This window comes from Prionailurus bengalensis, chromosome E4 (genome assembly GCF_016509475.1).
Source record: "Prionailurus bengalensis isolate Pbe53 chromosome E4, Fcat_Pben_1.1_paternal_pri, whole genome shotgun sequence".
Taxonomy (NCBI): Eukaryota; Metazoa; Chordata; class Mammalia; order Carnivora; family Felidae; genus Prionailurus; species Prionailurus bengalensis.
Genome location: NC_057360.1, coordinates 22,425,068 through 22,451,999, shown reverse-complemented (window position 1 = coordinate 22,451,999; position 26,932 = coordinate 22,425,068). Strand labels below are relative to the sequence as shown.

Here is a 26,932-nt window from a genome sequence, read left to right as displayed (position 1 = left end):
GAAGCAGAGTGAAAAGGGTGACAAAGGGTGTATTTTATATAAGGTGGACATGGATGGTTACTCTGAAAGGTAACATTTGAGCAAAAACTCAAATGGGAGTTCTATATATGGTGTATATATATATATGGTATATATGGTTATATATATATGGTATATGGGAGATATACCAGTATGTTTGTTTGCTGGTGGGAATGATCCAATAAAGGAGGAATTTTTGGCAGTGGAGTAGAGAGAAGGGACCGCCAGAGAGGGGGCACACAGGAGCTATGTCTTTGATTAGGCACACGTGAGTAGTTAGCCTTAGCTATGTCTAGATGATTCCTTCACCGTGAAGGCAAGGCGGGTGGCTGCTATTACAGGTAGGTTCATAGACACCATGGTGGGAGTTCATGAAAGTTCTCTTCTGATTGCTAATCTTTTCCCAGTACAGTAGAAACAAGGTCATCAAATGAGGGATAAGAAAAGAGGCATGTCGTGAAATAGTCATGTAAGGGAATGAGAAAGTGAGTCAACATTTAATTAGATAAAAAGTATATGACAATTTCTATTATTTTGTGTATTTTGGGTGAGTTTTTAATTTATCCATAAATACAGGTTTTTTTTTTCTATCTCTACATAACTCTGTATCTTTTCCATCTCCTGGCAACTAAAGTAATTAATACAGTGTCAAACTGATAGAAAATAAGTGTGAAGAGAACTTGTTCAGTTCTGGAGCTTCTAGAGCAACTTATCATAACTAGAATATTTTCTTTTTTGTTGTTAAATAATTGCACTTTTTTTCTCTGCTCCTCAACAGGGTGGTGGTGATTGTCCAGAAATGAGTATTGGAGCTATAAAAATTGCCTTGGAAATTTCTCTTCCGGGGTCTTTCATCTATGTTTTCACTGATGCACGGTCCAAGGATTATCGGCTCACTCATGAGGTGCTACAGCTTATCCAACAGAAACAGTCACAAGTGAGTAGGAATCAGCCCCCCGAATTTTCAATCTGAATACAGCTGGAAGGAATTCAGGCATACCTTGGAGATATTGTGGGTTCAGTTCTGACTACCACAATAAAGCAGATATCACAATAAAGTCAAATGAATTTTTTAGCTTCCTAGTGTACATAAAAGTTTTGTTTACATTGTAGTCTACTCTCTTAAGTGTGAAATATTATCATGTCTAGAAGAACAGTATATATACTTTAATTTAAAAATGCTTCATTACCAGACAGTGCTAACCATCATCTGAGCAAGTCATACTCACTGATCACAAATCACCATAGCAAACATACTAATAATGAAAAAGTTTGAAATACTGTGAGAATTACCAGAATGTGACACAGAGACATGAAGCGAGCAAATGCCATTGGAAAAGTCGTGCTGATAGATTTGCTCAATGCGGGGTTGCCACAAACCTCCAATTTGTAAAAAACAAATAAACAAACAAAAAAAAAACACAGTATCTGTGAAGCACAATAAAGCAAAGCGCAATAAAACAAGGTATATACCTGTATGGCACGTGAGAGGTTGCCTCTCCTCTTTGTCTATACTTTGTGTGGCAAAAATCAATAATTACAACTATTGATCTGTATATATGTTCTCCAATATACATGTGCCATTTAATTTAAACATAAGTGGATATGTAGTATTTGTGCATATTAATACCTTGTTTTTTAATATAGAGAGGAAATGATGGGGGATTAATGAAAGTTCTTTCTTTTTTTTTTTAATGTTTTTATTTACTTTTGAAAGACAGAGAGAGAGAGAGAGAGCCAGTAGGGGAGGGGCAGAGAGAGAGGGAGACACAGAATCCCAAGCAGGCTCCAGGCTCTGAGCCGTCAGCACAGAGCCTGACGCAGGGCTCGAACCCACAGACTGTGAGATCATGACCTGAGCGGAAGTTGGACACTCAACCAATTGAGCCACCCAGGCATCCCGAAAGTTCTTCTTTCTATTTTATCCCTAGAATTGACAAGAGCATAGACCTACAAAGAAGGCCTGTGTCTCAAATATCACCTCCTATGTGGAATCTTGTCTGAGTCAGACTTACTCATTGTATCAGTTAGCTATTCCTGTGTAACAAACTGTTCTACTCTCAGTGGCTTAAAACATATTTGCAGGGCTCCATTGGTCTAGGCAAGGCTTGCTCACTTGTGTGTCTGGGGATAGTTTGGGTTTAACTTATCTAGGCTGATCTTTGGGGTGACTTGGCTCTGTCTCATGGGTTTCTCACTTTTTTTTTTTTTTTTGAGACCAGTAGGCTTGTTTAGGCATGTTCTTTTCATGGCCAAGGCAGAAGCACCAGAGACCAAGGGGAAATATACAAGGCCTCTTGCATGTAGGCTCAGAACTGATAGAATGTCCCTTTTGCCTTGGGCTGCTGCCCAAAGCAAATCACATGTCCACGCTTTGATTTGGAGATGACAAATTAAGCTCCACCTCTTAAGTAAGAGGGACTTCAAACACTTTTTCAAAATGCATATAGAGTGGAATATATATATTATATATTATATATTAATTATACACGTATGGTATTATAGACATATGTATGTATATGTATATGTATATTATATATGTAAGATGTATATATAATATATATGTATTCCAGTTTAATAGTAATATGTTAACACATAGTAGGTAGTCAATAAATACATATTGATTTATGAAAACCCTTTAAACTGTCTTCTTTTTTTAAAAAAATTATAGGTTGTATTTGTGCTCACTGGAGACTGTGATGACAGGGGCCATATTGGATATAAAGTCTATGAAGAAATTGCCTCTACAAGTTCTGGTCAAGTGTTCCATCTGGACAAAAAACAAGTTAATGAGGTCAGTTTAATCAAGTGGGTCTGCTTTATTATTAACTACATTACCATAATTAGTTAGGCTGACCTAATTGTGACAGATATGATTTCAAAAACAGTTTGCAAAGAGATTTTTGTTCCCTGCCCTAGTCCACAGGTCAATAAAAGTATTAAACCAATGTGGAGAAGCATAGATTTGTATAGTATTAGTTTATACATTGTATTCTATACTGATGTATTATTTAGATTTAAGCATAAATGTATTTAAAATTTATTCAACAGGAATTGAAAAGTTTTGTAGATCTTGTTTAGTAAAGTCAGTTTGTATTTCTGATGCACAGCTTTTGAATAATTGGTAAAATAAGGTGTGATGGTTTACTGAAGTCGAGTATGAAAAAGTTATTGAGCAAAATTCAAATGATGTTAATCTCTAAGATTAAAAGTAAAAAAAAACTATAAGTAAGTAACTTATGTAGTTAACTAAAATTTTTTATGGTAATAAAATCTATAACTTACATACTAAGAAAATCTTGGTATTTTCTAAAAAAGCGCTTGAGATACGTCTGTCACAATTCTTTCTCCTTTCTGTTACCTTGTTGTGGCCTCACTATGGTAAGAATTAATTAATTAATTAATTAATTAATCTATCCATCTATCTATCTATCTTCCATTTAAGTTTCTAGGAGCATGCCAGTGCTAAGATAAAGTTTTATGTAGGCACAATTCACATCTGATTGATGTGGTTACTGTTATCCAAACAAGTTCTATTAATTTCATAACGGATTCCTTTGAGTCTTGAATGAAATGGTTCAGTAATTCTTCTTATACCTAAAGAATTCTTATTACATCATGGTGGAAATAATAGGACATTGCAAATTTCTAGAATAATATCTAGCAAAAATATTTTTATCAGCATATGATATACAAACTTGGAAGGTTATTTTAGTATAAAAAGTCTTTTGTTGGAAGAAACAGCCTTAAGAAGGTTATGGCTTGAGTCCATATTGTGTCCATGATGGAGATTCTGAAATGCCTGGGCAGGGTCTGACAACTACAGGGGAATACTTTAGCAGTTATTTGTATGAACATTTGCATGAGAATTTGGGAACCTAGGAAAAAAAGAATTGGGGAAGAGTACAAGTCTTTCACAGGACCTGGGTTTCTTTAATTATTTTTAATGTTTATTTATTTTTGAGAAAGAGACACACACAGAGTTTGAGTGGGGAAGGGTCAGAGAGAGAGGGACACACAGAATCCGAAGCAGGCTCCAGGCTCAGAGCAGTCAGCACAGAGCCCACCTGACCCAGGGCTCCAACTCACAAACTGTGAGATCCTGACCTGAACCGAAGTCGGCCACTTAACCAACTGAGCCACCCAGGCGCCCCCAGGACCTGGATTTCTTGTCCCATCCCATCGGCTATGTTTGACCTTAATGAAGGAAAGCCCTCTTGTAGTTGTTTTTAATCTGGAATTGTATAACACTCTGGGGTACAGTCAATATCATCAGCACAAAGTAGAGGGTATAAGTAAGGAGAGTACTGCTTTCTCTTGCATCAGTGAGGACACCACCTGCTTTGGGTGTTGTGAAGTTCCAGATTAAAAGTGACAGTGGTCTTCTGCAGAAAAATGGGGCAGAAGATGCCATTCCCAGTGGACATAGTGGTTCTGGCAGAAAGTACTAGAGAAGAGAATAGGCGAGAAGAGACATGGCTGGCACCTCGGGCATTTGAAAGAACAGTTGTTCAAACCTGTTAGTAGTCAGGCACAACTTGGAGCTTCCCAAAACAAATTGGATGAACTTTTAGGGAGAACCATAGGACTTTATTAGGAGTTGGGTCCCAGAGCTAGAAAATAACATGGTGATTCTCATAAATGTAACTCCCATTTATATCCACATCCCCACGGAAAATGGACTAACACAAAATTGAAAATATTGTTGTCTTAAATGGAAAAAATAAGCCCTACAAAGATACACACTTTAGTTATTAAATAAATGGTGTGATGCATAATTTTTGTAGTCCTAATAATTTTTAACAATTCTGACAATTACCAAGTAATTTACAAGAATAACAATTTATAAAAACTTGATATAAATTGCCAAAAATTATAGATACAGATATATAACAGAAATTTAACCCGCTGATATTTTGACCTTGAAATTTAGCTTAGGCAGAATAGGACTAAAGAGAAGCATTGCTAAAATTGTCCATTTTTATAAATTGAAGTTTGAAGCAAACAGGGTGAGCCTTAATTTAGCTGTCCATCATGGGAATCCCAACCCCCTCACCATCTGGTTCAAGAAAGATCATCTCATCTACTTTGGGCCACTTGAGACTCAAGAGGAATTTAACTGGAGTCATCTTGAAAAAATTCTCTTCTAGGTATTATCCTGTATGGATGTGAATCCCAGACCTGATGCAGGCATCTTCATATAATTCTGAGAATTAAACAAATGTAAGGGAGAGTAAAAAGCTAAGAAAATCCAAAGCCTGTGGGTTAAGTCAACACTCAATCCCATCATACTGCTAAGCCTCCAGAGTTAAGGAAATGACCCTTTTGCTTAAACCAATTGGAAGCAAGTATTCAGTTACCTAAAGATAAATGTATCCCAAATGAAAAGAATTCTATATTCCTTCATGACATGGTCTCTTTAAACTCCACTAAACAGGGAGAATTTGTAAATTTGTAATTTGTAAGACAGGGAGAATAGACTTCTCCATTTTCAAAAGTTATTATAAGATTAAATAAGATAATGCGTGTAAAATGTTTCAAACAAGTTCTGGTACAGGGTAAGTGCCCAATAAATGTTAACTAGTATTTTTATAATCCTCACAATGTTATTTTGATTTCAAAGTGGAGAAATTGTGCCCCTATGTTTTTTAGAAACCAGATGGCTAGCTGTTGCTAGGAAATACATTTACTCAAATGGGAAAAGGCTGGAGAGATTTTTTTTTTTTTTATTTCCTGTGTGAGGAAAGATACTGTGAAGGGGTTACTGGAAACTGTATACACCAATGCTTTCCTTAAAGAAAGCCACCAAGGTAGAAGATTTTGTTAACAAAAAGCCGAGTGACAGAGTTAAAATTGGATTTGCAGAATTTTTAGCATATAATTTAGCCATTTTTTTCTCATTGCTCCAAATTCTCCTATTGTATAAACATAAACAACTCTGGGAAAAATTGATGATATAGTGATAGCTGCACATTTAACATACGTGAGAACTGCAGGAGGGCCACACGTGTGCTTGGTCCTTACATTTTACTCAAAAGCAATTTTTCATCTCTTATTTCTAATGAAAATTGTGAAATATTATGCTTTATCCTCTCTAGTTCATCAGTTTCCTAACCTAGTGGGATATTTTTTGTATCAACTTTCTCTTGAGATAACTTGAAGTTTCCTCTTTCTTCCTCTTTTTTTAAAATAATAATTAAGTAGAGTATCTTTCATCTTTATTTAACATAAAAGAAACCAAAGTGAAGAAATTATTTGCCAAGCATCAGTCTATAAATCATTGTACGGTATTACATTTTGGAAACACAAGTTAAGACACATCTCAAGGATGTACTTAATTCACCTTTGAAGTTGAAAAAGGAACTAAACAGTTTTACTCGTCCATTTCTTTGTAAACTGGGTTATTATCAATGGATCTAATTAATGCTTCCTTAGGTATAAGAAACGTCCAAGTTTGAAATCTCAAAGTTACCCACAGATGTTATATGCTTGCGTCAAAGAAGCTAATGCGAAAGATCCATTGTTAATTGGATGATTTACTTGTTCTGAATTTCCCCATTCTTTTTCCCTACCTCTCCCAATTCACGTCTCCAAACACTCTCCTCCTGTCTCTCCCTATCCTCCTACAAAAAACCTTCCACCTGGACATCCTGGCCCTATGGATTGGTGTAACTCCCTACTTGAAAGTAATGCTGGCTGTATTATATCAGAAGGGAGTTTTATTAAATAAAGGAATCATTGTCAACTAATTTATATTTTTTGAAGGACATAAATGATGATATTTGGAAGTCTCTCAGTAAATCTTAACGACTATCTTATCATGTAACATGCAGGTCTTTGGTATAAGATGTATTAATTCCAGCGGTCCTTCCAGCACTTAGTGCTTTCTTTGGGAGAGGCTCCTGTGCCGCTCTGTTTGGAACGGGCAGACTCTTTTCCTCATTCTCTATTAGACATGAAAGGCTCCCGTGATTCTTTCCTTTTCTCAGGCTAAGAAATTAATAATAGTATCAATTTAGATGATCGAGTGCTTGATATGGCCATTCAATAAGAGTTTAATTTTATTTCATTTAATCTTTACCATATAAGGAAGACAGCATGATCCTAAACCTCAATGCATAAATGAGGGAACTGAAGCATAGGGAAGCAGAGCATCTTGCTCAAGGTTAAATTGAACTTAGGGGACATACTTAGTCTTTCTCCTCAGATGATACCCTTGACCACCATAAGTCCCTGCCTGTGATTTCCACTTTTTTTTTTTTATCGGAGGATGCATTTCTTTAAGTAAAATTAGCACACAATGTTATATTAGTTTCAGGTGTATAATATAGTGGTTGGAAAATTCTATGCATTATTCATTGCTCACCACGGTAAGTGTGGTCATCTATAACCATACAGCATTATTACAGTATTATTGACTATATTCCCTATGTTGTACTTTTAATCTCTGTGACTTATTTATTTTATAACTGGAAGCTTTTGCTTCTTAAGTCCCTTTATCTGTTTCACTTACTCCCCTACCCACCTCCCATTTGGCAACTACCAGTTTGCTGTCTGTGTGTAAGTCTGTTTTTGCTTGTTTGTTCATTGGTTTTGCTTTTTAGATTTTACATATAAGCGAATGCCTTCTTTCACTTAACATTATACCCGCAAGGTCCATCTATGTTGTTGCAAATGACAAAACATCATTCTTTTTTTATGGCTCAGTAGTATTCCAGTGTGTGTGTGCGGGCACATGCGTGCAAACGTATGTATATGTGTGTCAAATCTTCTTTATCTATTCATCTATTGATGGACACTTGGGTTGTTTCCTTATCTTGGCTATTATAAATAATGCTTCAATAAACATAGGAGTTTATTTGAGTTAGTGTTTTCATGTTCTTTGGGTCCAGTAGTGGGATTACTGGACTATATGGTGTTTCTATTTTTAACTTTTTGAGGAACACCCATATTGTTTTCCACAGTGCCTACACCAATTTACATTCCTACCAACAGTGCATGATGGTTCTTTTTTCTCCTTGCCAACCCTTGTTATTTCTTGTCTTTTGGGTACTAGCCATTCTGACTGCTATGGAGTGATAACTCATTGTGGTTTTGATTTGCATTTCCCTAATGATTTGTGATGTTGAGACTTTTTCATGTACCTGTTGGCCATCTATATGTCTTCTTTGGAAAAATTTCCAAATGAAGCTGTATAAACGTTCATGTACAAGTGTTTGCATGGACATATGCTTTCATTTCTTTTGTATAAATACCAAAGTGGAGAATGACTGAATCAGATGATAGTATGTGAAGTGACAGTCTTACGCCTAATCTGTGAAAAATCCTAACATCCTGGCAACAAAAAAGCCTCATAGATGAGAGATTACTGGATACATTTCTCTTGCTAGCTTTATACTTATTTTCATTGGTTCATGCTGATATTAGAAAGACTTAACTTTGCTGGAGTGTGAATTCAGCAAAACCCCTTCCTGCCACTTTGGCCAAAGATCCCTTGTGACTACAATTCAGACCAAGAGCTTTCTGCATAAAGCTTAATGATGAGACTCTGAAACCCAGAGTTTTGAACAGTTAATACTCTGGAGTGAGGTATCTGCCATTTTATTTTCCCTTATTCTAAGTTTCACTCCACACGTTATTTCAGAAACATAACCTTACTGCTGACCTTGAAAATAAGTAGAAACGGGTGTTTCCTCTGAAACTTGAAAATGTATCAGAGACAATTATAACATTCTAGAAAACTACAGGAAATGTTAGAAAACAATGCGTAAATGTTTCCACTTATTCATTCTTTGACTTCACCTAATTAAATGTTGAAAATGAAGTGGAGAACTCAGAGCTCATACTTTAAAATAATATGAAGTCTTTACATCCAAAAATACACCAAAAAGGAATATTTATCCTAGTTCCAGTAGAATACTTTCTTTTTCTATTATGCTAAGATTGACATGTTATCCTCATGAATGTGTGTGGGGAACCTCTCATACTCCTGTCACATTGTTACCTTATCCCTCCAAGGCACCTAGGAGTCATTAATTAATTAAATTACTGATATGGCTATACGAAGGCATGTGTACTTTTTGTTTCTATTTGCTTAGAAAAAATAAAACATAACATACTTAGTGTATTATTTAAAAATTATTTATTACAGAGCTCTGAGCATGTGAACGGTATTTTAAAATGACATTGATATTGTGCATAGGACATAATATTCTTTGCAAGTGGAGAAAAGAAAAAGATGACTTTTCTCAGTAGAATCTTACTTACGCAGAAAATACCAAGAGTCAAGTGGAGCCCTCCTGTCATGTGGAGCAGTGGGGAATGGGAAGTGGGGAATGCATTGTTTAAAAGGATGAGCCTATAAAAAATGAGAATGTCCGTCTTCCATTTTATGGTTTCATATATTGGCTCTGGGAACTGGTTGAAGCACTAGGTACAAACTATGGCAGTGTATTCTATGAAGGCAGTGGAGTCATATCTATAAAACAAAACTCGTGAAATTTAGAAAACAGAATGGAGAGAGAAGCTTATATAAATTTCTGAAAGAATATTTCTGAAAAGAAAAGAAAGATGTGTTAAGGGCAGATGGTAGTGATTAGGTTACATGCATTCAACAGAACCATAACAATAGAAAAAGAAACAAACTGTTTTCTTAGTTGACTCTATTTTTTTAATATGAAATTTATTGTCAGATTGGTCTCCGTACAACACCCAGTGCTCATCCCAACAGGTGCCCTCCCCAATGCCCATCACCCACTTTCCCCTCCCTCCCATCCCCATCAACCCTCAGTTTATTCTCCGTTTTTAAGAGTCCCTTATGGTTTGCCTCCTTCCCTCTCTGTAACTTTTTTTCCCTCTTCACCTCCCCTATGGTCTTCTGTTAAGTTTCTCAGGATCCACATAAGAGTAAAAACACATGGTATCTATCTTTCTCTCTATGATTTATTTCACTTAGCATAACACTCTCCAGTTCCATCCACATTGCTACAAAAGGCCATATTTAATTCTTTCTTATTGCCAAGTAGTATTCCATTGTATATATAAACCACAACTTCTTTCCCGTTCATTAGTTGTTGACTCTATTTTGATTAGAAGCTGAAATAAAATGTCGATTTCGACTGTAAGATGTGAGCTTAAACGGAGCCAATCACTTGCATAGCTAACTCTGGGTTTGCAAGAGTCTTAACTATCAAAACATTATGGTGTCAATCTCAAAGTCATTGAAAATTTTATTCAGTCCAAACTGGCTTGAAAGAAATGATCTATTCTACCCATTTTGAGGTCTTGGGATTTATTTTTATTGGAGTTATGGTGGAGATTAAAGATTTGAATTGAAAGGAAAATGTCCCAAGTGTTTGATATTCAAAACTGAAACAACTTAATCATCACTGAAGTCACTGACTATAGTCTCTTGAAGAGTTCACCTGTTGGGATCCACAAAGGAACACAAGGGAATGAAATACATCTGTAGTGTTAAAAGCAAATAAAATTCCATTGGGTCATTTTCACAGAGCCTCAACAATTTGGATATTTCCTTTTATATTTTATCAATTTAAATTTTAAAGGTTTCTTTTGAAACTTTTTGTGTAGAGAGGCATGTGTCTATGGTGAAAGGTATGCCTTTCTCTCTTTGTACACACACACACACATACACATGCGTGCGCATGCACACACGCATGCACACACACACACATACATACACACACCAGAGTACATATTATCTTATGGGAATTTAGAAAGAATAAGAGAACTAATACAGTTAAGAGGTTATATACCTGTTGTTTCAAAACAATATTGTATTTGTATGTTTGTATTTGTAAAGATTTTAAATCATTAAGAAAGCAATTATGTTTCAGTCATCTAAACCAGGGATTATTAAAGACATATGTAACAAGAATTCTTTGTTATATATGTAAAAATCAAGTGAGGTCTTTTGTTGAAAGCATTTTAAAAGGGACCTAATTTTGAATCTTGGGGAAAAGGAATTTTAGAATCATAGCCTCTCCTTTACACAAAGGTGCCTGAATATCTAGGCCAGTTGGCCTAGCTGACCAAGAGATTTGTGTGCCCAGAAGACCAAAGGTCAGTCTTTATCTATCAAAGAAGGGGAAAAATAAAAAGGTCTGACTACTACATCTTTTCTCCAGATTAAGAGGTACCTACTGCTAGTATTTTCCTTTAATTATGATAATTAAATAATCTGGCTCAAGGTAATTGGTTGTTTTTAATTTCTAGACATAGAAGAGCTTATAGTTTTTTAATTTTCTTTTCTCAGTTGACTATCCAGGAGTCCTACTATTATGATTACTGTTCTCCTGAGAGAAAAAGTTATAACTTTTGTACTAAACACAGTAGATCAATATTATTTTACCATTGCAAGAAAAGTCTTGGTTAATACCTTTGACAAAGTAATTATATCAATTAAAAGTAGCTTACTACGTTTGGAGAACACATATACATTTGTTTTTTGAAAAGCAGTTTAAGGGTTTTCACATACAAAGAATGAAGAAAAGACTGTATTTTAAATACTTCTGTATACTACAAATCCATAGGCAACTTTGAAAACAGTAGGCATATCTAATAAAGTGGTAAGCAGTTCCCTGAAGGTATTAGGTTGTAAATGCTAAATACATCTCATGATTTATCCTTATTTGTACTTTGCTCAGCATAAATAAAAACATTCATCAGGGACAATCTAATTTTTATTTTATATTCTGCAGTAGCAAAGAGGAAATGGAAGAGTTAAGAGTCAAAGTAAGGCAAGTTTTATTTAAGAAATTTATGGCCTACGGTAAATAAATGGAAATAGGAGTCCATGCTTCATATATTTTCCAGGTTTCCTTATGCATTCCTAGAATGAACCAACTGTAATAGGGTTATAAATGTAAAGTCTTTTGAGAGATGGTATGAGCTACTTTTGAGACCTCCCTTGTAACATTTTGGTTATGATTTGGCTTTGTGACAAAAATTATAAATGGTTTTTCTCTTCTTGCTAAAGGCCCTGAGGTTAGGGGGAAGTACGTTAAGGTCATTTACCATATAATTTAAGCAGCTTGGTGTGAGTGAATGAGTAAATAAAATGGGAAAAAAAAAAACCTTTCAAAATAGGTGCTAATAATTTATTTACTTTAAAAGTATCATCATTGGGTTATTTTATCAACTTTTAAATTATGAACTTAGAAAAAAGATACATGGTATGGTTAAACCATTTAAAATTTTAAAATTAGTTTCTGTGATTAAGAAGAGAGTTTCCAGGAATTAGTGAAACTGTTTATGAAAATGTGGCCATTGTTCATTCAAATAATATTTATGAAATTAATAAATTAACTCAATATGATAAATAAAGTTTAAATAATAAAAAGCAAGTAAAATTATTATTGAAAATGATGTTAAAATTATATGTCTGGGAAGATATTTATTTACATATATATGCATATTTCTAGAATAAAATGGAAAAGCCATACCCAAAATGTTGATGGCAATCACTGGATAGTATAACTATAGGTAATTTTAATATTTTTTTCTTTAATGTGCCTTATTTTTAAAATAATGAATATATTATGTTTTTAAATAAAGGAAAAGAGTGAAGGCATTGTCACTTAAAAAAAACAAAATTTCATTTGTTTCTCAAATTCCATATATGAGTGAAACCATATGGTATTTATCTTTTTTTGACCGACTTATTTTAGCATAATCTTATCAGTATCTTAGCATAATCCTGTCTAGCTCCATCCATGTCATCGCAAATGGCAAGATTTCATTCATTTTTTTTGGCTGAGTAATATTCCATTGTGTATGTGTGTGTGTGTGTGTGTGTGTGTGTGTGTGTGTGTGTGATCTAAACAGAGTAGATCAATTTTATTTTATCATTGCAAGAAATGATAAACACATAGATCACACATACACACACACACACACACACACACACACACACACACACCACATCCTCTTAATCCATTCGTGAATCGATGGCCACTTGGGCTGTTTCTGTAATTTGGCTGTTGTAGCATATGCTGTTATAAACAAATGAGCAAAAGTGAAAAAAGAGAGAGGCAAACCAAGACACAGATGCTTAACTATGGAGAACAAACTGATGGTTACCAGAGGGGACATAGGTGGGCAGATGGGTTAAATGGATGATGGGGTTTAAAGAGGGCACTTGGGATGCGCACTGGGTGTTGTGTGGAAATGCCGAATCACTGAATTGTACACCTAAAAGTAATGTTACACTGTATGTTAACTCACTGGAAGTTAAATAAAAACTTAAAAAAAAAAAGAAAAGAAAATTTCAAATACACTCCACATACTTCCAGAACAGATTTATAAGTAAGGCTCTGTGTTGTGTGTTCTAGGGATGCTAGGATGAATCACACATAGGTCTGGTGTCTGAAGATGTCAGATTCTGGAATCTAGGAGGAGAGAGATCAAGTCTTTCCTAGGCAAAAGCGAAGTGAAGAGCCAAACTCCTCTTTCTAAGTTTTGCTTCTTCCTCAAGAGTAGACCTTTTCTTCCTTATCTTCTTGAGTGACATTTATTTCCTTTTTTCCCCTCATATTTATTTATTCTGTAGTCTTTAACTTTTACTATCTCCACCCAGTTAGAATTGTTCTCTTCGTGTCATCCAATGACTGTTGCCTCCATCCTCATTCTTTGTAAAATGTGACACTGTTGAGCATTTTGAACTTTTTTCAAACTCTTTTGCCCCAAGGACCCATGATATGATGTTGTTCCCAACAGATCTTCATTCCTTTTCTGCTTACGTTGCTGGTACTTCTTCCTCCTCTTATTCTAAATGTTTGTGTTTCTCAACCTTGGCCAGCCTCTTTATCTTTATATCATAATTCAGTCTTTTCTTCCTTTCTTTGCATGGCTTCTTTTCTCAGTTCACTAAGACCTCTACTTCATTGTTTCTTCTTCCTGATAGCATTATTTAAAATAACACTCCTCATTTTGTGTTATACTTCCCATTACCTTCATTTATGATAACATTACTGTTTACCTACTATTATGTTACCCATCAATTGTTTATGCCTAAAACAGTGTTTGACACATAGTATGTGCTCAATTAATAGTTATTATATAAATGTTTGAATGAATGAATCTCACTAATTTTCTTTTACTCTGTGCAGATAATGTCCAAACCTTCAATCCTGACTGCCTCCTCAACTTTCGTCCTGTATTCCAGCTCTCTTTGGTCCTCTTAACCTTACCACATGGCCCATTCTAAGTTAGAATCTTCCCATTAGACATGTTCATCATTAGAGTTACCCTTTGCTCTTGATGTTACCACTTTTCTTACAGTCACCTCAGCATAAGTGACCTGAGTCAGTCATCCTTGATACCTTCTTTTTTTCTGCTGTTTACATTCAGTTGGCTATTAAAATATTTTCCATTCTATTTTCATACTAGCCTTCTCAGTCAACCCATCCTTTCCTCACCTAATGTCTCATTTATCTTTGGCCATATGACATTTTCACTTATTTCTCTATCACTCTCTCATTTATTTATATCTTCATTTGTTGCTTTACCCATTTGTGCATCCAACAAAAATTATTGAGGCCTACTTACTATGTATTAGGCTTTAAGAATTCAATATTGATCAAAAAATAGATATAATACATGTTTTCATGATGCAGAAGGGTTATAGAGGGAGCAACTGAGTAAGGACTGGAGGACTTGGAGATTATGGTAAGAAAATGAGATGTCTAGAACAGCCCTCATTGAGGACAAGTTCCATAGTGTGGCCATGGAAGTTTGTGACTGAAATGAAACAATAATCAGGGTTACAGGAGGTGAGTAGGTCAGAGTATTCAGGGTTTGGCAAACTGGATCGGTTGTCTGTGTGAATGTGGAAAGCACTGAGGTGACAGCGAGACATGGGATGGAGAGAAAGACAGTGGGCTCGGTGTCATAGTCTTCAGTAAATGAGGAACAGCAGCAACATAACAATAAAGATGGATGACACAAGTCTCAGTGGAGCAGGATTTTCCTCAGGGTGGGAAAAGTAGGAGTGAGGAAAGAGAAGGCTGTTCCAGGTCCCATCTCTAAGATATATGGGGTTAGAAGAATGGGCAGCCTTCATTAAAGAGAGCTGTTGGAGAAGAGACTAGTTCAGATGAAAGACTTTTTTTTTTTGAGGATAGGAATTTGAATTTTTCATGAAGACTGGGAATAAGAGGGTCCAACAATGAAATGGAGTTTTTAGAAATCACAGCGAAGAACTTTGGGTTAGAAAGACAGTAAAGAATTAGGTTAATGGAGAGAAAACACAGAACAGAATCTGGAAGAAAGTATAAAAAAGTGACTGATAGTTTTGGGTACTTTCATCCTGGAGGATCATCCTAGAGTTTAATGTAGATGTGAGTCACGGTGAGTTCAGTTTTAATGTACTTTTCTTAGTTCCCCTGGTTCATAGTGTTTTCTCCTCTGAGACTTTGGATTGGCTGTTCCTTCTTCCCAGAAAATTTTCCAGGCTGTGCACCAATAACCAACCACCACCCCCTCGTCTTCACTTATCTGGCTAATTTCCTCTCATCCTTCAAAATCATGTTGGATCTGATTTCCCTCAAGACCCTCTCTGAATTCTCAAATCTGTGCCTCTCCTTTGTTCTTCTCTCATCTTATAATCATGTTGTATTATGGTAACAGTGGATCTACCACAATAAGCTGTAAACTTCACCTGAGCAAGAACTGCTTTTGTTTTTATATCTCTGCTGCCTATCAGAGTGCCAAGCATATAGTAAATTAGTAGATACTTAATATCTGTTTACTGAATACATGAAAATTGAAAAGTAGAACAAATTTGAGATTTGGACTAGGAGAAATCCACACTGATTTCCACATTCACATAAAATCTCAGGTCTGCAATTTGTTAATTATGATAATCATAGAAAATTGAGGAAGAAAGGAATTGTCTTGCTAATAGTTTTACTGTGCATAGGGAGGCCCTATATCAGAATTTATTGATGTCCCACGTAAGCTGGGATGCTGATTCTAAATCAGAGCATGACCGAGATTCAGGTACCCTGACTCAGGGTTGAGGGTTCCTTCTATTATTTCTTTCTGCCAAGAGCATGGAACTGTCTTTAATGGAATCTTGGAAGTGTGGGGAGGGAAAAAGATTTTTTTTCTTCTACCCTTATAAGACTCAGCTTGCAACAGGCAGATTAATAAGAGAAAAACAAGCAGAAAAATTTTAACTTATATACCTTATGTATACATGAGGGATACCCAGGGAAAAATTAGTAACTTTACAAGATGGTTTAAAACTCAGGCTTAAATGCCACCTTTACTTTAAGAAAAAGAAAGAAAGAGGTAGGGGAGGCCAGTTTTGGAAAGGTGACCAGGAAAAGCAAGGTTACCCAGGGTAAAGTTCGTTATGCAGATTTAAGTGGAGCCTTCTACATTAAAAAGAGTCTCAATGGGGGGTGGGAGGGAGGGGAGGGTGGGTGATGGGTATTGAGGAGGGCACCATTTGGGATGAGCACTGGGTGTTGTATGGACACCAATTTGACAATAAATTTCATATATTGAAAAATAAATAAATAAATAAATAAATAAAATTTTGGATGGAAAAAGTAAAAAAAAAAAAAAAAGAGTCTCTTGTAACTTAGAGACATCCTCTTCTTGGAAAAGGGAAGGGAGATACCCTCACAAATGGAAATTTCCTTTATAAATGTAAATTTCCCTTATTAAAAAAGGTAACTTCCACTCTGTTTTCAGAGCCTCTCTTGTGTCTGCTGTTTCACAAAATAATCAGGGCAAAATAATCCTTATGGCAAAGGGGCATATTTGAATTAGCCTGTTCATTGCCTGACATTGTCTTCTTTTTACATACATAGATTTAGTTGTTCATGTTGTTTTTGCCACAGAATATCCTTTTCCTCTGTTTTGGTATTCTTTATTTTCCTAAAGACTAGTTTTTAAAAAGTAAATATGCAGATATATCATAAAACTATTAGAAACCTGTTAAACAGATTTACTTTATATGTAGTTAATTGATATGTAACAAGATGGACTTTTTCTAGTAATATCTACATTAACATAGCCTGTTGGGGTGGAGGAAGTCAGTGGATCAATTAGGAATATCTAATACTTTACACTTTTATGAAATAATGCTGTCTTACAGAATATATTTAAGTAAGCAAATCATGAATAGGACCAATTTGATTTGCTAATAAATTTAATTCACTTTCATATTTTTCTTAGGAACAAGTAACTTCCTTTGAATTTCAATTATTTTGTACTAATATAAATGTCACATGAATAGGTATCCTAACCCTGGCTTCCTGGATTTTTGACTTTTTGTTTTTGTTTGTTTTACAGTGTTCTCCATTTTTATTAGAAATGGAGAATAGGACATAATGCTCCATAAATGAATTTAGACAAATGTCATTTGTGAATTCAACCTACAGTATCAAACAGAATGAAGTTTATTTGCAGATGAGGTTTCCAAAGTAAACACAGTAGGAATAGCCAGTTTTTATAAAATAAAAACCAATTTGTACTTTTCCCCAAAATTACCCTGAATATTTTTGCAGCTTCAAAAATATTTGGATAAGTCCCTTAGTATTTTTTCATTTCACTCACTCCTTATACTTCCTCTTTTAGCTGGGGTCTGGAAGTTAAATTCAGAATTTCACAAGAGAACTGTTCTTTTAGAAATTTCTAGCCTAAACAGATGTAGAAAAGTCTAGGATCCTAATGGAAAACCATTTATTACATATTTAAAGGTTTGTTAGACTCCATGACTTTTTTGGGGCAAGTTTAAACTTATTTTTGTTTTAGAAGATTAGTTTTTAACTGTTATTTTAAGGGTCACATAAATTTACTTGGCTAGCTGTATTGACCATAGAAGATTTTCCAAATATATGTTGATTTATGTAACTGTGGAATGAAGGAAGCAAAGTTTACTCCCATCTGGAGAGAGACCCTCTGAGCCTAGCTTCATTGAATAAACTCTAATAACATTTACAGTTTATCATTCCCTACCTAAAAGAACAATAAGCAAATGAATGTATTGTCCTTGTGCCAATATCAAAGAAAGGAATCAGTTGTGTTTTGGTTATAATGTTATTTTTTGATTATGCAGCTAAGTAGTTTTAAACGGTGCCTCATGGAGCTTGTTTGGGGGTAGGTCTTGGGGACTCTGAGGTGGACTCCCCTCCTACTGCTTCCTGTTGTCTATGTTTATTTCTGCCCAAGATTTGATTTGACGACTGTGTCCAGTTAAAAAAAAGAAATTTGAAGAGCATTGATATGGGTTGTTTTCTTTTTCTGGTCTTATTGAGATATAATTGACCTCTAATGTATTAGTTTATGGTATATGATGTAATTGATGTCTATATTGTAAAATGATCACCACAATAAGTTTATTTAACATCTATCACTTCATGTAGTCACACATCTTTTCGTGTGATGAGAACTTTCCAGATCCCCTTTCTTAAAAACTTTCAAATGTATAATATAGTATTATTAACTACAATCAACATGCTGTACATTATATCCCTAGTACTTATTTAACGATGTAGGCTGTTGATTGCCACAAAAAAATGACATTGTTTGGTATTTATTTATGTAAAACCACCAGTCAGGAAGTCACTACTTTTCCGCTTCAGAAATTAGAGCATAAAGAATGATAACAATAACATTTAGTTTTGGGGATTGAAATATTAACTAAGTTTATTTTATGAAATTTTTTTTTTCTGATGCCAACACTAGCATCAGCTTGAGTCTTCAGCCATAAGAAATAATTATTTATAATGTCAACTCTTCAAAGGTTATCAGGAGAAAATCTGTGCCCATATTTGGCAAAAGTCAGGGCTAAAAAAGTATGTGCTATTTTTAACTTGTGAGAGAGCATTTACAAAGATGGCAAAAGGTTGTGTCCTCCTTCTGCTTAGCTGCCGCTTGAATCCTTGGGCCCACCTGAATTAATCTTTCCTTCCTTGAAACTCTTCTTGCTTCTCTGATCTCTATTATAGGTGTTGCCTATGAGTTCTTGGGGGCAGGGGTTTTATCTGAAACACTTTTAGCATCTTATCCTACTGTGATGTTCAGTTACTGTTCTTTTTGAACAGTGAATGAATGAATGAATCACAGTGTGTGTATATGTGTATATATATATTTTTATATATACATACATATATATGTGTGTGTATATACATGCATACATTTATATACATATATATGCATATATTCACAACTTTACCCCGTATGAACACAAAAAAGCATACTTATGACATATATATCTTTGTATTCTTATGATACTAATCGTATTTCTATACATATTATATATTCACATAATAACTTTATAACCAGTATTGCTGATGTGGAGTTTGCATGAAGTACATTTTGATGAATTTTGATGAATTTATACACCTGTGTAACCACCTCCATAATCATGATATAGAACATTTCCATGCCCCTTGGACCTTCCCTCATGCCTTATTCCAGTCAATTCTTTTCCTTGCCGTTTAGCCTGTCAACTTTCTGTCATTTGATCAGTTTATTTTTTCCAAAAATTCACATAAATGGAAACTTTTGTGTTTAGCTTTTTTCACTCAACTTGATATTTTTGAAATTCATCCAAGTTGTTATGTGTATCATTCTTTTTTGTTTAGTACGTTTGATTTTATGGATATACCACCATTTATTTAACCATTTCCCAGTTGTCAGACAATTGAATGTTTTCCAGGGTTTGTTTTCTTTGGTTAGGGTTGTGTTGAACATTGCAATATGGTTCTTTGTGCAAACATATGTTTTTGTTTCTCTTGGATGAAGGATTAAGAGTAACCAGGTCATATGCAAGTACATATTTTAGTTTATAAAAAACTACCAGGCTGTTTTCCAAATGATTGTACCATTTGATATTTACACTAGTGATGAATGAGTGCCAGTTGATCCCCATTGTTGCTAATAGTTGGTAATATGAATCTCTTTAATTTTAGCCATTTTAATATTTGTTACTTTTTAAATTTTTTTGAATATTTATTTATTTTTGAGAGAGAGAGAGAGAGAGACAGAGCATGAGTGGGGGAGGGGCAGAGAGAGAGGGAGACACAGAATCCTAAGCAGGCTCCAGGCTCCGAACTGTCAGCACAGAGCCCGACGCGGAGCTCGAACTCACGAACTGTGAAATCATGACCTGAGCCAAAGTCGGACATTCAACTGACTGAGCCACCCAGGCACCCCTTAATAGTTGTTATTTTTAAAAATTTATTTTTTTAGAGAGAGAGAGAGAGAGTCTAAGCAGGGGAGAGGGGCAGGGAGAGAGAGAGAATCTTGAGCAGGCTCCAAGCTCAGCACAGAGGCTGATGTGGGCCTTGATCCCTTGACCCTCACATTATGACCTGAGCCAAAATCAAGAGTTGGATGCTCAACTGACTGAGCCACCTAAGTGCCCCATTAAAAAAATCTTTTTAAAATTTATTTATTTTAGAGAGAGAGAGCAGGGGAGAGGGCAGAGGGAGAGTTAATAGTTGTTTATTTTTATCTCATTGTGATTTTAATTTACATTCCTCTTGGAACTAATGATGTTGAACATGTTTTTTCATGAGATCATTAGCCATTTGTATATGTTCTTTTGTGAAGTGTCTGTTCAAACTTGTTGCCTATAATTTATCAGGCTGCCTTCGTTATTGATTTTCTAAAATTTTGTTAAGGATGTTTTCTACTTCATAAGGGATATTATTCTTGTAATGTTTTTGCTGACTTTGAAATTAGAGTTTTGAAAAATGACTTAAGAAATGCTTCCACTCCTATTTTTTTGTTGTTTTTAAAGATTTTATTTTTGAGCAATTGCTACACCCAGTGTGAAGCTTGAACTTACAACCCTGAGATCAAGAGTTTCACACTCCGGCCAGGTTTCCCTCCACTCCTGTTTTCTAAGAGAGTTTGTATAAGATTGATCTATAGTTTTTTCATTACTGCCCATTTCATCTTAGTTACTAAATTTATTGACAAAGTTTTTTGTAATATTTCCATATTATCCTTTTAATGTCTGGAGAATCAGTAGGGATGCTACTTCTTTTATTTTTGATATTGGTTATGTTTGTCTTCTTTTTTGTCTGATCAGTCTGGCCAAAAGGCTATCAAATTTTAAAATTTATTTTAAGGAAACAGCTTTGAGTTTTATTGATATCTTTCTTTTTTGTCTGTTTTATTGTTTTCTGTTCTTTCTTACTTTGTGTTTAGCTTGCTATTCAATTTTCTGAAGGTAGGAGTGTAGATTATTATTTTGTTCTGAGACTTGTTTTTTGGTATAAGTATTTAATGCTATAAATTTTCCTGTAAGCATTGCTTTAGCTGCACTACAGGAGTTAGAATCTATTGTGTTTATTTTTATTCAGTTTAAAATATTTTCTAATTTTTTTGTGCTTTCTTTTTTGATCCATGAGTTAATTAATTTATTTTTAAAGTTTATTTATTTATTTTGAGAGGAAGAGAATCCCAGGCAAGCTTTGCCCTCTACATTGAACCTGGCACAGGACTCGATCTCGCTACCATGAGATCATGACCTAAGCCGAAATCAAGAGTTGGATGTTTAAACGACTGAGCCACCCAGGTGCCCCTGATCCATGGATTATTTAGTAGCATATTATTTCATTTCCAAATATTTGGAAATTTTCCAAATCCCTTTCTCTTAAAGATATCTAATATGATTCCACTGTAGTCAAAAACCATGCTTTGCATGACTTTATTTTGAAATTGCTAAGGCTTGTTTTACAGTGAGGCATAGATCCACACGCACTTGAAAATGTGTGTTTTTCTTTTGTTGACTGAAGTGTTCTATAATGTCAATTAGATCTAATTGTCTAGTAGTATTTTCCAGATTTATATGCTTACTTATTTGGTGTCTACTTGTTCTAACCATAAAAAATGCCAAAATTTAATTGTATATGTGTTTACTATCTTTTAGTTATGTTATATCTTGCCTCATGTATTTGAGTTTCTGTTATTGCATACATACACGTATAGAATTATTATATGTTCTTGTTGAATTGACCCTTTCTCATTTTGAACTCTCTTTTTTTGTTGCTGGTAATATTTCTTTTTCTGAAATCTAGTTTTTCTTATGTTAATAAAACAATTCCAGTTTGCCTATTTTTAATGTTTACATAATAAATCTTTTTTTCGTCATTCTTTTGCCCATAATCCATCAGTGTCTTTATATTTAAAGTGTGTTTCCGGTAGACAGCATATGATTGGATCTTGCTTTTTGTATCCTGAATGATACTCTCTTTTTTAACATTGGAGTATTTAGACCATGATATTTAATATAATTATCAATGCATATAGGCTTAAATATATCATCTTACTGTCTGTTTTTGTTCCATGTGTTCTTTGTTACACTTTTTTCTTTTTTTTTTTTTCTGTTCACTTTTTCATTAATTGAGCATATTTTGTGTCTCCTTTAATTTCCATTTATTAACTATAGCTCAGTGTTTTATGTTTATAGTGCTTAATTTAAACTTTAATATCAATTTTAACTTATCACAATGTACCTTCAGTAATATAACCTTTCATATTATAAAAATAACTTTTACAACAGTATATTTTCATTTCCCTCCTTTCATCCATTCGTGCATTGTCATGATTAATTTTTTCTGCATATATTATGAAACAGTGCATTGTATTCACATATAATGTTTTAGATGGTCAGTTGTCTTTTAAATAAATTTTTAAAATAGCATTTTATAATTATCCTTACATATGCCATTTTTTACTTTATTATTTTGAGAAGGTCTGAGTTTCAACTTGGTATTTTTTTTTCTTGGTGCCTGAGGTGCTTCCTTTAATATTTCTTGTGATGCAGGTTTGCTGGTGACAAAATATTTCAGCTTTTCTTTTTCATTTTTTCTTTCCTTCCTTCCTCCCTCCCTCCCTTCCTTCCTTCCTTCCTCCCTTCCTTCCTTCCTTCCTCAAGAAGTGTTATTTTGCCTCTGCTGTACATGGAATTCTAAGTTGACTTTTCTTTTTTCTAACACTGATTGCTTAGTTTTTGTGAGAAGTCTGCAGTTATTCTTAGATTTGTTCATTTGTGGGTAATGTGCCTCTTCTTTGATTGCTAAGATTTTCTCTTTGTCACCTGTTTTTCTCTGCTTTATTATGGACTTCTTTTGGTGTTTATCTTACTTGGTTTTTGTTGACCTTTTGGATCTCTGGATTTATAGCTTTTATCATATTTGAAAATATTTTGGCCATTATATCTTCATATATTTTTTCCGTTCTTGTTCTCCTTTGGGATATCAATTACATATATTTTAGACCATTTGATATTAACCCACAGATTATTGAGGTTTTGTTCATATTATTTAATAATTTTTATCTCTGTGCATCATCTTGAATGGTTTCTATTGCTATTTCTTCAGATCATTAATCTTCTACAGTGTTTAATCTTTTGTTAACGCTACATAGTATATTTTTTATTTTAGATATGGTATTTCTGTTTTTAGAAGTTTGTTTTTAAATTTCTCTTCTCATTATGTTCATGTTTTCCTTTATATCCCTCAGCATGTGGAGCATATTTATAGCAGGTGTTTTAACATTGTTGTCTGCTAGTTCTATGATTTCTGTCATTTCTTTGTCTATTTCAGTTGACTAGTTATGGTTTATGTTTTCCTGCTTCTTTGTACGTCTAGTGATTTTGGATAATAGGCTAGACATTATTAACTTTATACTGTTGAGGGTTGGATTTTGTTGAATAAATTTTAAGATTATGAGACTATATATGACAGGGAGTTAAGTTACTTCTGGATTTGGTTGATCCTTGTGGCTGGTTTTTAAGCCCTTATAGAGTGAATAAAAATATGCATTTAGTCCAGTGATAATTTAGTCTTACTTATAAAGGATGGCCCTTCTGTAGTCTCCACTAATTTCCCCATCAATTCAATAAGGCCTCTCTGCTCTGGCTAGAAAGAACTCATGCAATCACTGGTCCTGTGTGATCTCTAGGAATTTTTATCTTATTTATCCCAAGTACTTTTCCTTCTGTGGGAAGTAGTTGTCTCTTGTCCTCATGGGGTTTATCTTATACGTGGGGCAGATTGTTACTCAGACAAAAACTAAAGAGGCCTCCTGTGGAAATATCTGGCTCTTTTTGTCTTCATAGCCCTTTCTTCTCTATAATTCTTTTCTTAATATTCTAGTTGCTTCAGCCTCTCCAAATTCAGATATCTGTCTCCTCAGCTCAATTTGATTTCCAGGCTGGAACTTGCCGCCAGCTAGAAATCTTAGGCTCATCTCATTTGTTTGTAATCTCTTAAGGATCACAATCCTTTGTTATCATTGGATTATATATTTTAAGAAGCTGTTTTCTCTATTGCCAAGTGTTTTAGTTGTTTTGGGGAGGATAATTCCTATCTCAGTACTCCCTCATGAAGCAAAATTGATATGAAAGTGTCTGAAACAGGTTACTAAGCCAATCAAATAAACATTGTGTCTGTTTGGGAAAGCAGGTAGTGCTTTGCAGAGAATATTTTATAGAGGACCCATGGGAGACCAAATGGAGGAAACTGCCAAGGGCATGATATCTCAGAATCAGAGCTGTTTGACTGTATCATGTCATATAATGGTCATTCTGCAGTGAATAAAATTTGTTATTTTAAATGACTCAACAGTACTGACTTGGGGGAGACAATGCAAATTATTAGGTATAAAGTGACAAAATAGGCTAGTTATAAATAACAGAAACCCTAAAATCTTAAAATGGTATAAAGCTGAATATTAATGGTTAAGAACTGATATTATACTAATATATTATTAGAAATGATTTATAATAATCAATGGAAAAGTACTGTCCTTGGACAAGCCTTTATTTTATATTTGTCTGGTAGTCATCCTTGTTTGACACAAGAACTGTGAAAAACTTGAGGAATTCTAGAAGAGCAAAAGTTAGTTAAGGAGATTACAAATTCAGTATATTAGAAAATATATTCATTTTATTCTTAAGTGAATTTATAAATATTAATATAAATCTTACTAAGTGAATTTATAAATATAAAGATAATATACAGAAAGGATACCAAACTTACACAGGGAAGAACAAGAATTACTATAGTTTGCTTACATGATGACGTGCAGACCTAAAGACCATGATTGTATAATTTTTGAAAATCGTTTAACAGCATTTACCACCATCTCTGTTGAGTTATCGACATCATTGAAGCAGAGAACTGGGTGATCTGATTCCATCATTTTCTGAAATTATTATGTTCGATAGGTAAATGGTAAATCTTTCATTGTTAGCTGTGTTAAAAACCACCTTTTTACTTCTAAGTTGTGACCAAAGTTTTTCTTTTTTCTAAACTATCTGCATGATTACACTACATGTCACTACATTAGAGGACTTTGTTCTTCTATTCAGTCCTCTAAATTAAGTCTCTTAAGTTATGGGTTTAACTTCTATTGCTCCGTTATTAAGATTTATAAACACAAGTGTATGTCTATAACTAAATGGGTCAGAACACTTTGAATGAGTAGCACCTTAGCCCCTTTAATTATATCTACGCTGAGCACAGGAAGGGCAGCAGCCAGCCTCCTACCCTGCAATCCATTTTTCCAAGAAAAAAATTGACTCTAGTTTCTCTTTTGCTATGCCAATGATACTGTGCTTTTATGGCTCAAGAGAATGATTCTATGTCATGTGTACGATACCAAATTTAATTCAAAAATAGTCTCTTTGCAGTTGTGTAGTCATCAAGAAAGGATTCACCAATTGGAAGTCTACCTTCTTGAGTTAAAAAAAAAAAAAAGGGGCGCCTGGGTGGTGCAGTCGGTTAAGCGTCTGACTTCAGCCAGGTCACGATCTCGCGGTCCGTGGGTTCGAGCCCCGCGTCGGGCTCTGGGCTGATGGCTCAGAGCCTGGAGCCTGTTTCCGATTCTGTGTCTCCCTCTCTCTCTGCCCCTCCCCCGTTCATGCTCTGTCTCTCTCTGTGCCAAAAATGAATAAACGTTGAAAAAAAAAAATAAGATAAATAAATAAATAAATAAATAAATAAATAAATAAATAGAAGTGCCTAAATGCTTATTGCATACTTGAGATTCTGTCTAAAGACATAAACATTTGCATAACACAGATCTTGCCCCATTTCATTGAGCAAAGCACTTTAGTAAACATTCTAGGACTTAATATAAAGATTGCAAATACTTGAGGTGCTGTGTTCTGCATGTTCTTTTGGGGGAAAAAAAAACTAGCTAGAAGAGAAAAAGGGATATAAAAATAGACAGATAGATAGACTGACCCAGTTGTTACATGCTCCGTACCTTATAATCATTCATGATCTAAATGAAGTAAACATCCAACATACACAGTTAAGTAGGTAAATACCCAAGAGATTTTTTAGTTGGGTGTTTAGAAACTTTTAATAGGTCTTAAAAAAGGTAAAGCTTAAATGTATCTACTTTGAAAAGGTTGAGGATATTTATTTCTCATTATAACGCTTTTTTATTCATCTATATTACTTGCACAAAATATGTTTATAGATCGGTCTCAATGTCAAGTTTCCAATCTTAAGTCAAATGTTTCATAATAAAGAAAAGCATGGAGTTTCTTTTTAGGTAGTTATGCTTACTGTAATATCAAATTTAGTTTTACATATGGAATGCATCATAAAGTTATACTGTGGAAATTTTTATTTAATGCACTTTGTAATGTCAGCACTCTAGCCCAAGTCTTCATCACCTCACACCTGTATTACTTCAATGATTTCTTCTTTCTCTACTTCTACTTTCCCCAATCTAGTCCAATAAGATAAGCTTCCTAAAACATCACTGCAGTCACATCTGGCCCATGTTCTAAAACCCAACCCTTGCTGCCAATTGGATAGTATCCAAATTGTTTTTGTTGGAATCCGAATCCCTCTATAATCTGGTCTCACCTTGCCATCCAAATATGTCTCCACATATTTCCTAA

The 26,932-nt window shown here is 34.5% G+C and overlaps 1 protein-coding gene across 3 annotated transcripts in view; it reads left to right on the top strand.

The window, feature by feature from the left end:
* The window catches only part of HMCN1 (hemicentin 1), a 465,703-nt gene that overhangs the window by 118,832 nt on the left and 319,939 nt on the right, over nt 1-26,932 (top strand). For all 3 annotated transcript variants that reach the window (XM_043568168.1, XM_043568169.1, XM_043568170.1), the window contains exons 3-4: nt 797-955; nt 2,690-2,812. In XM_043568168.1, the coding sequence (XP_043424103.1) occupies nt 797-955; nt 2,690-2,812 (282 nt within the window). The remainder of the gene's footprint in view (nt 1-796; nt 956-2,689; nt 2,813-26,932) is intronic.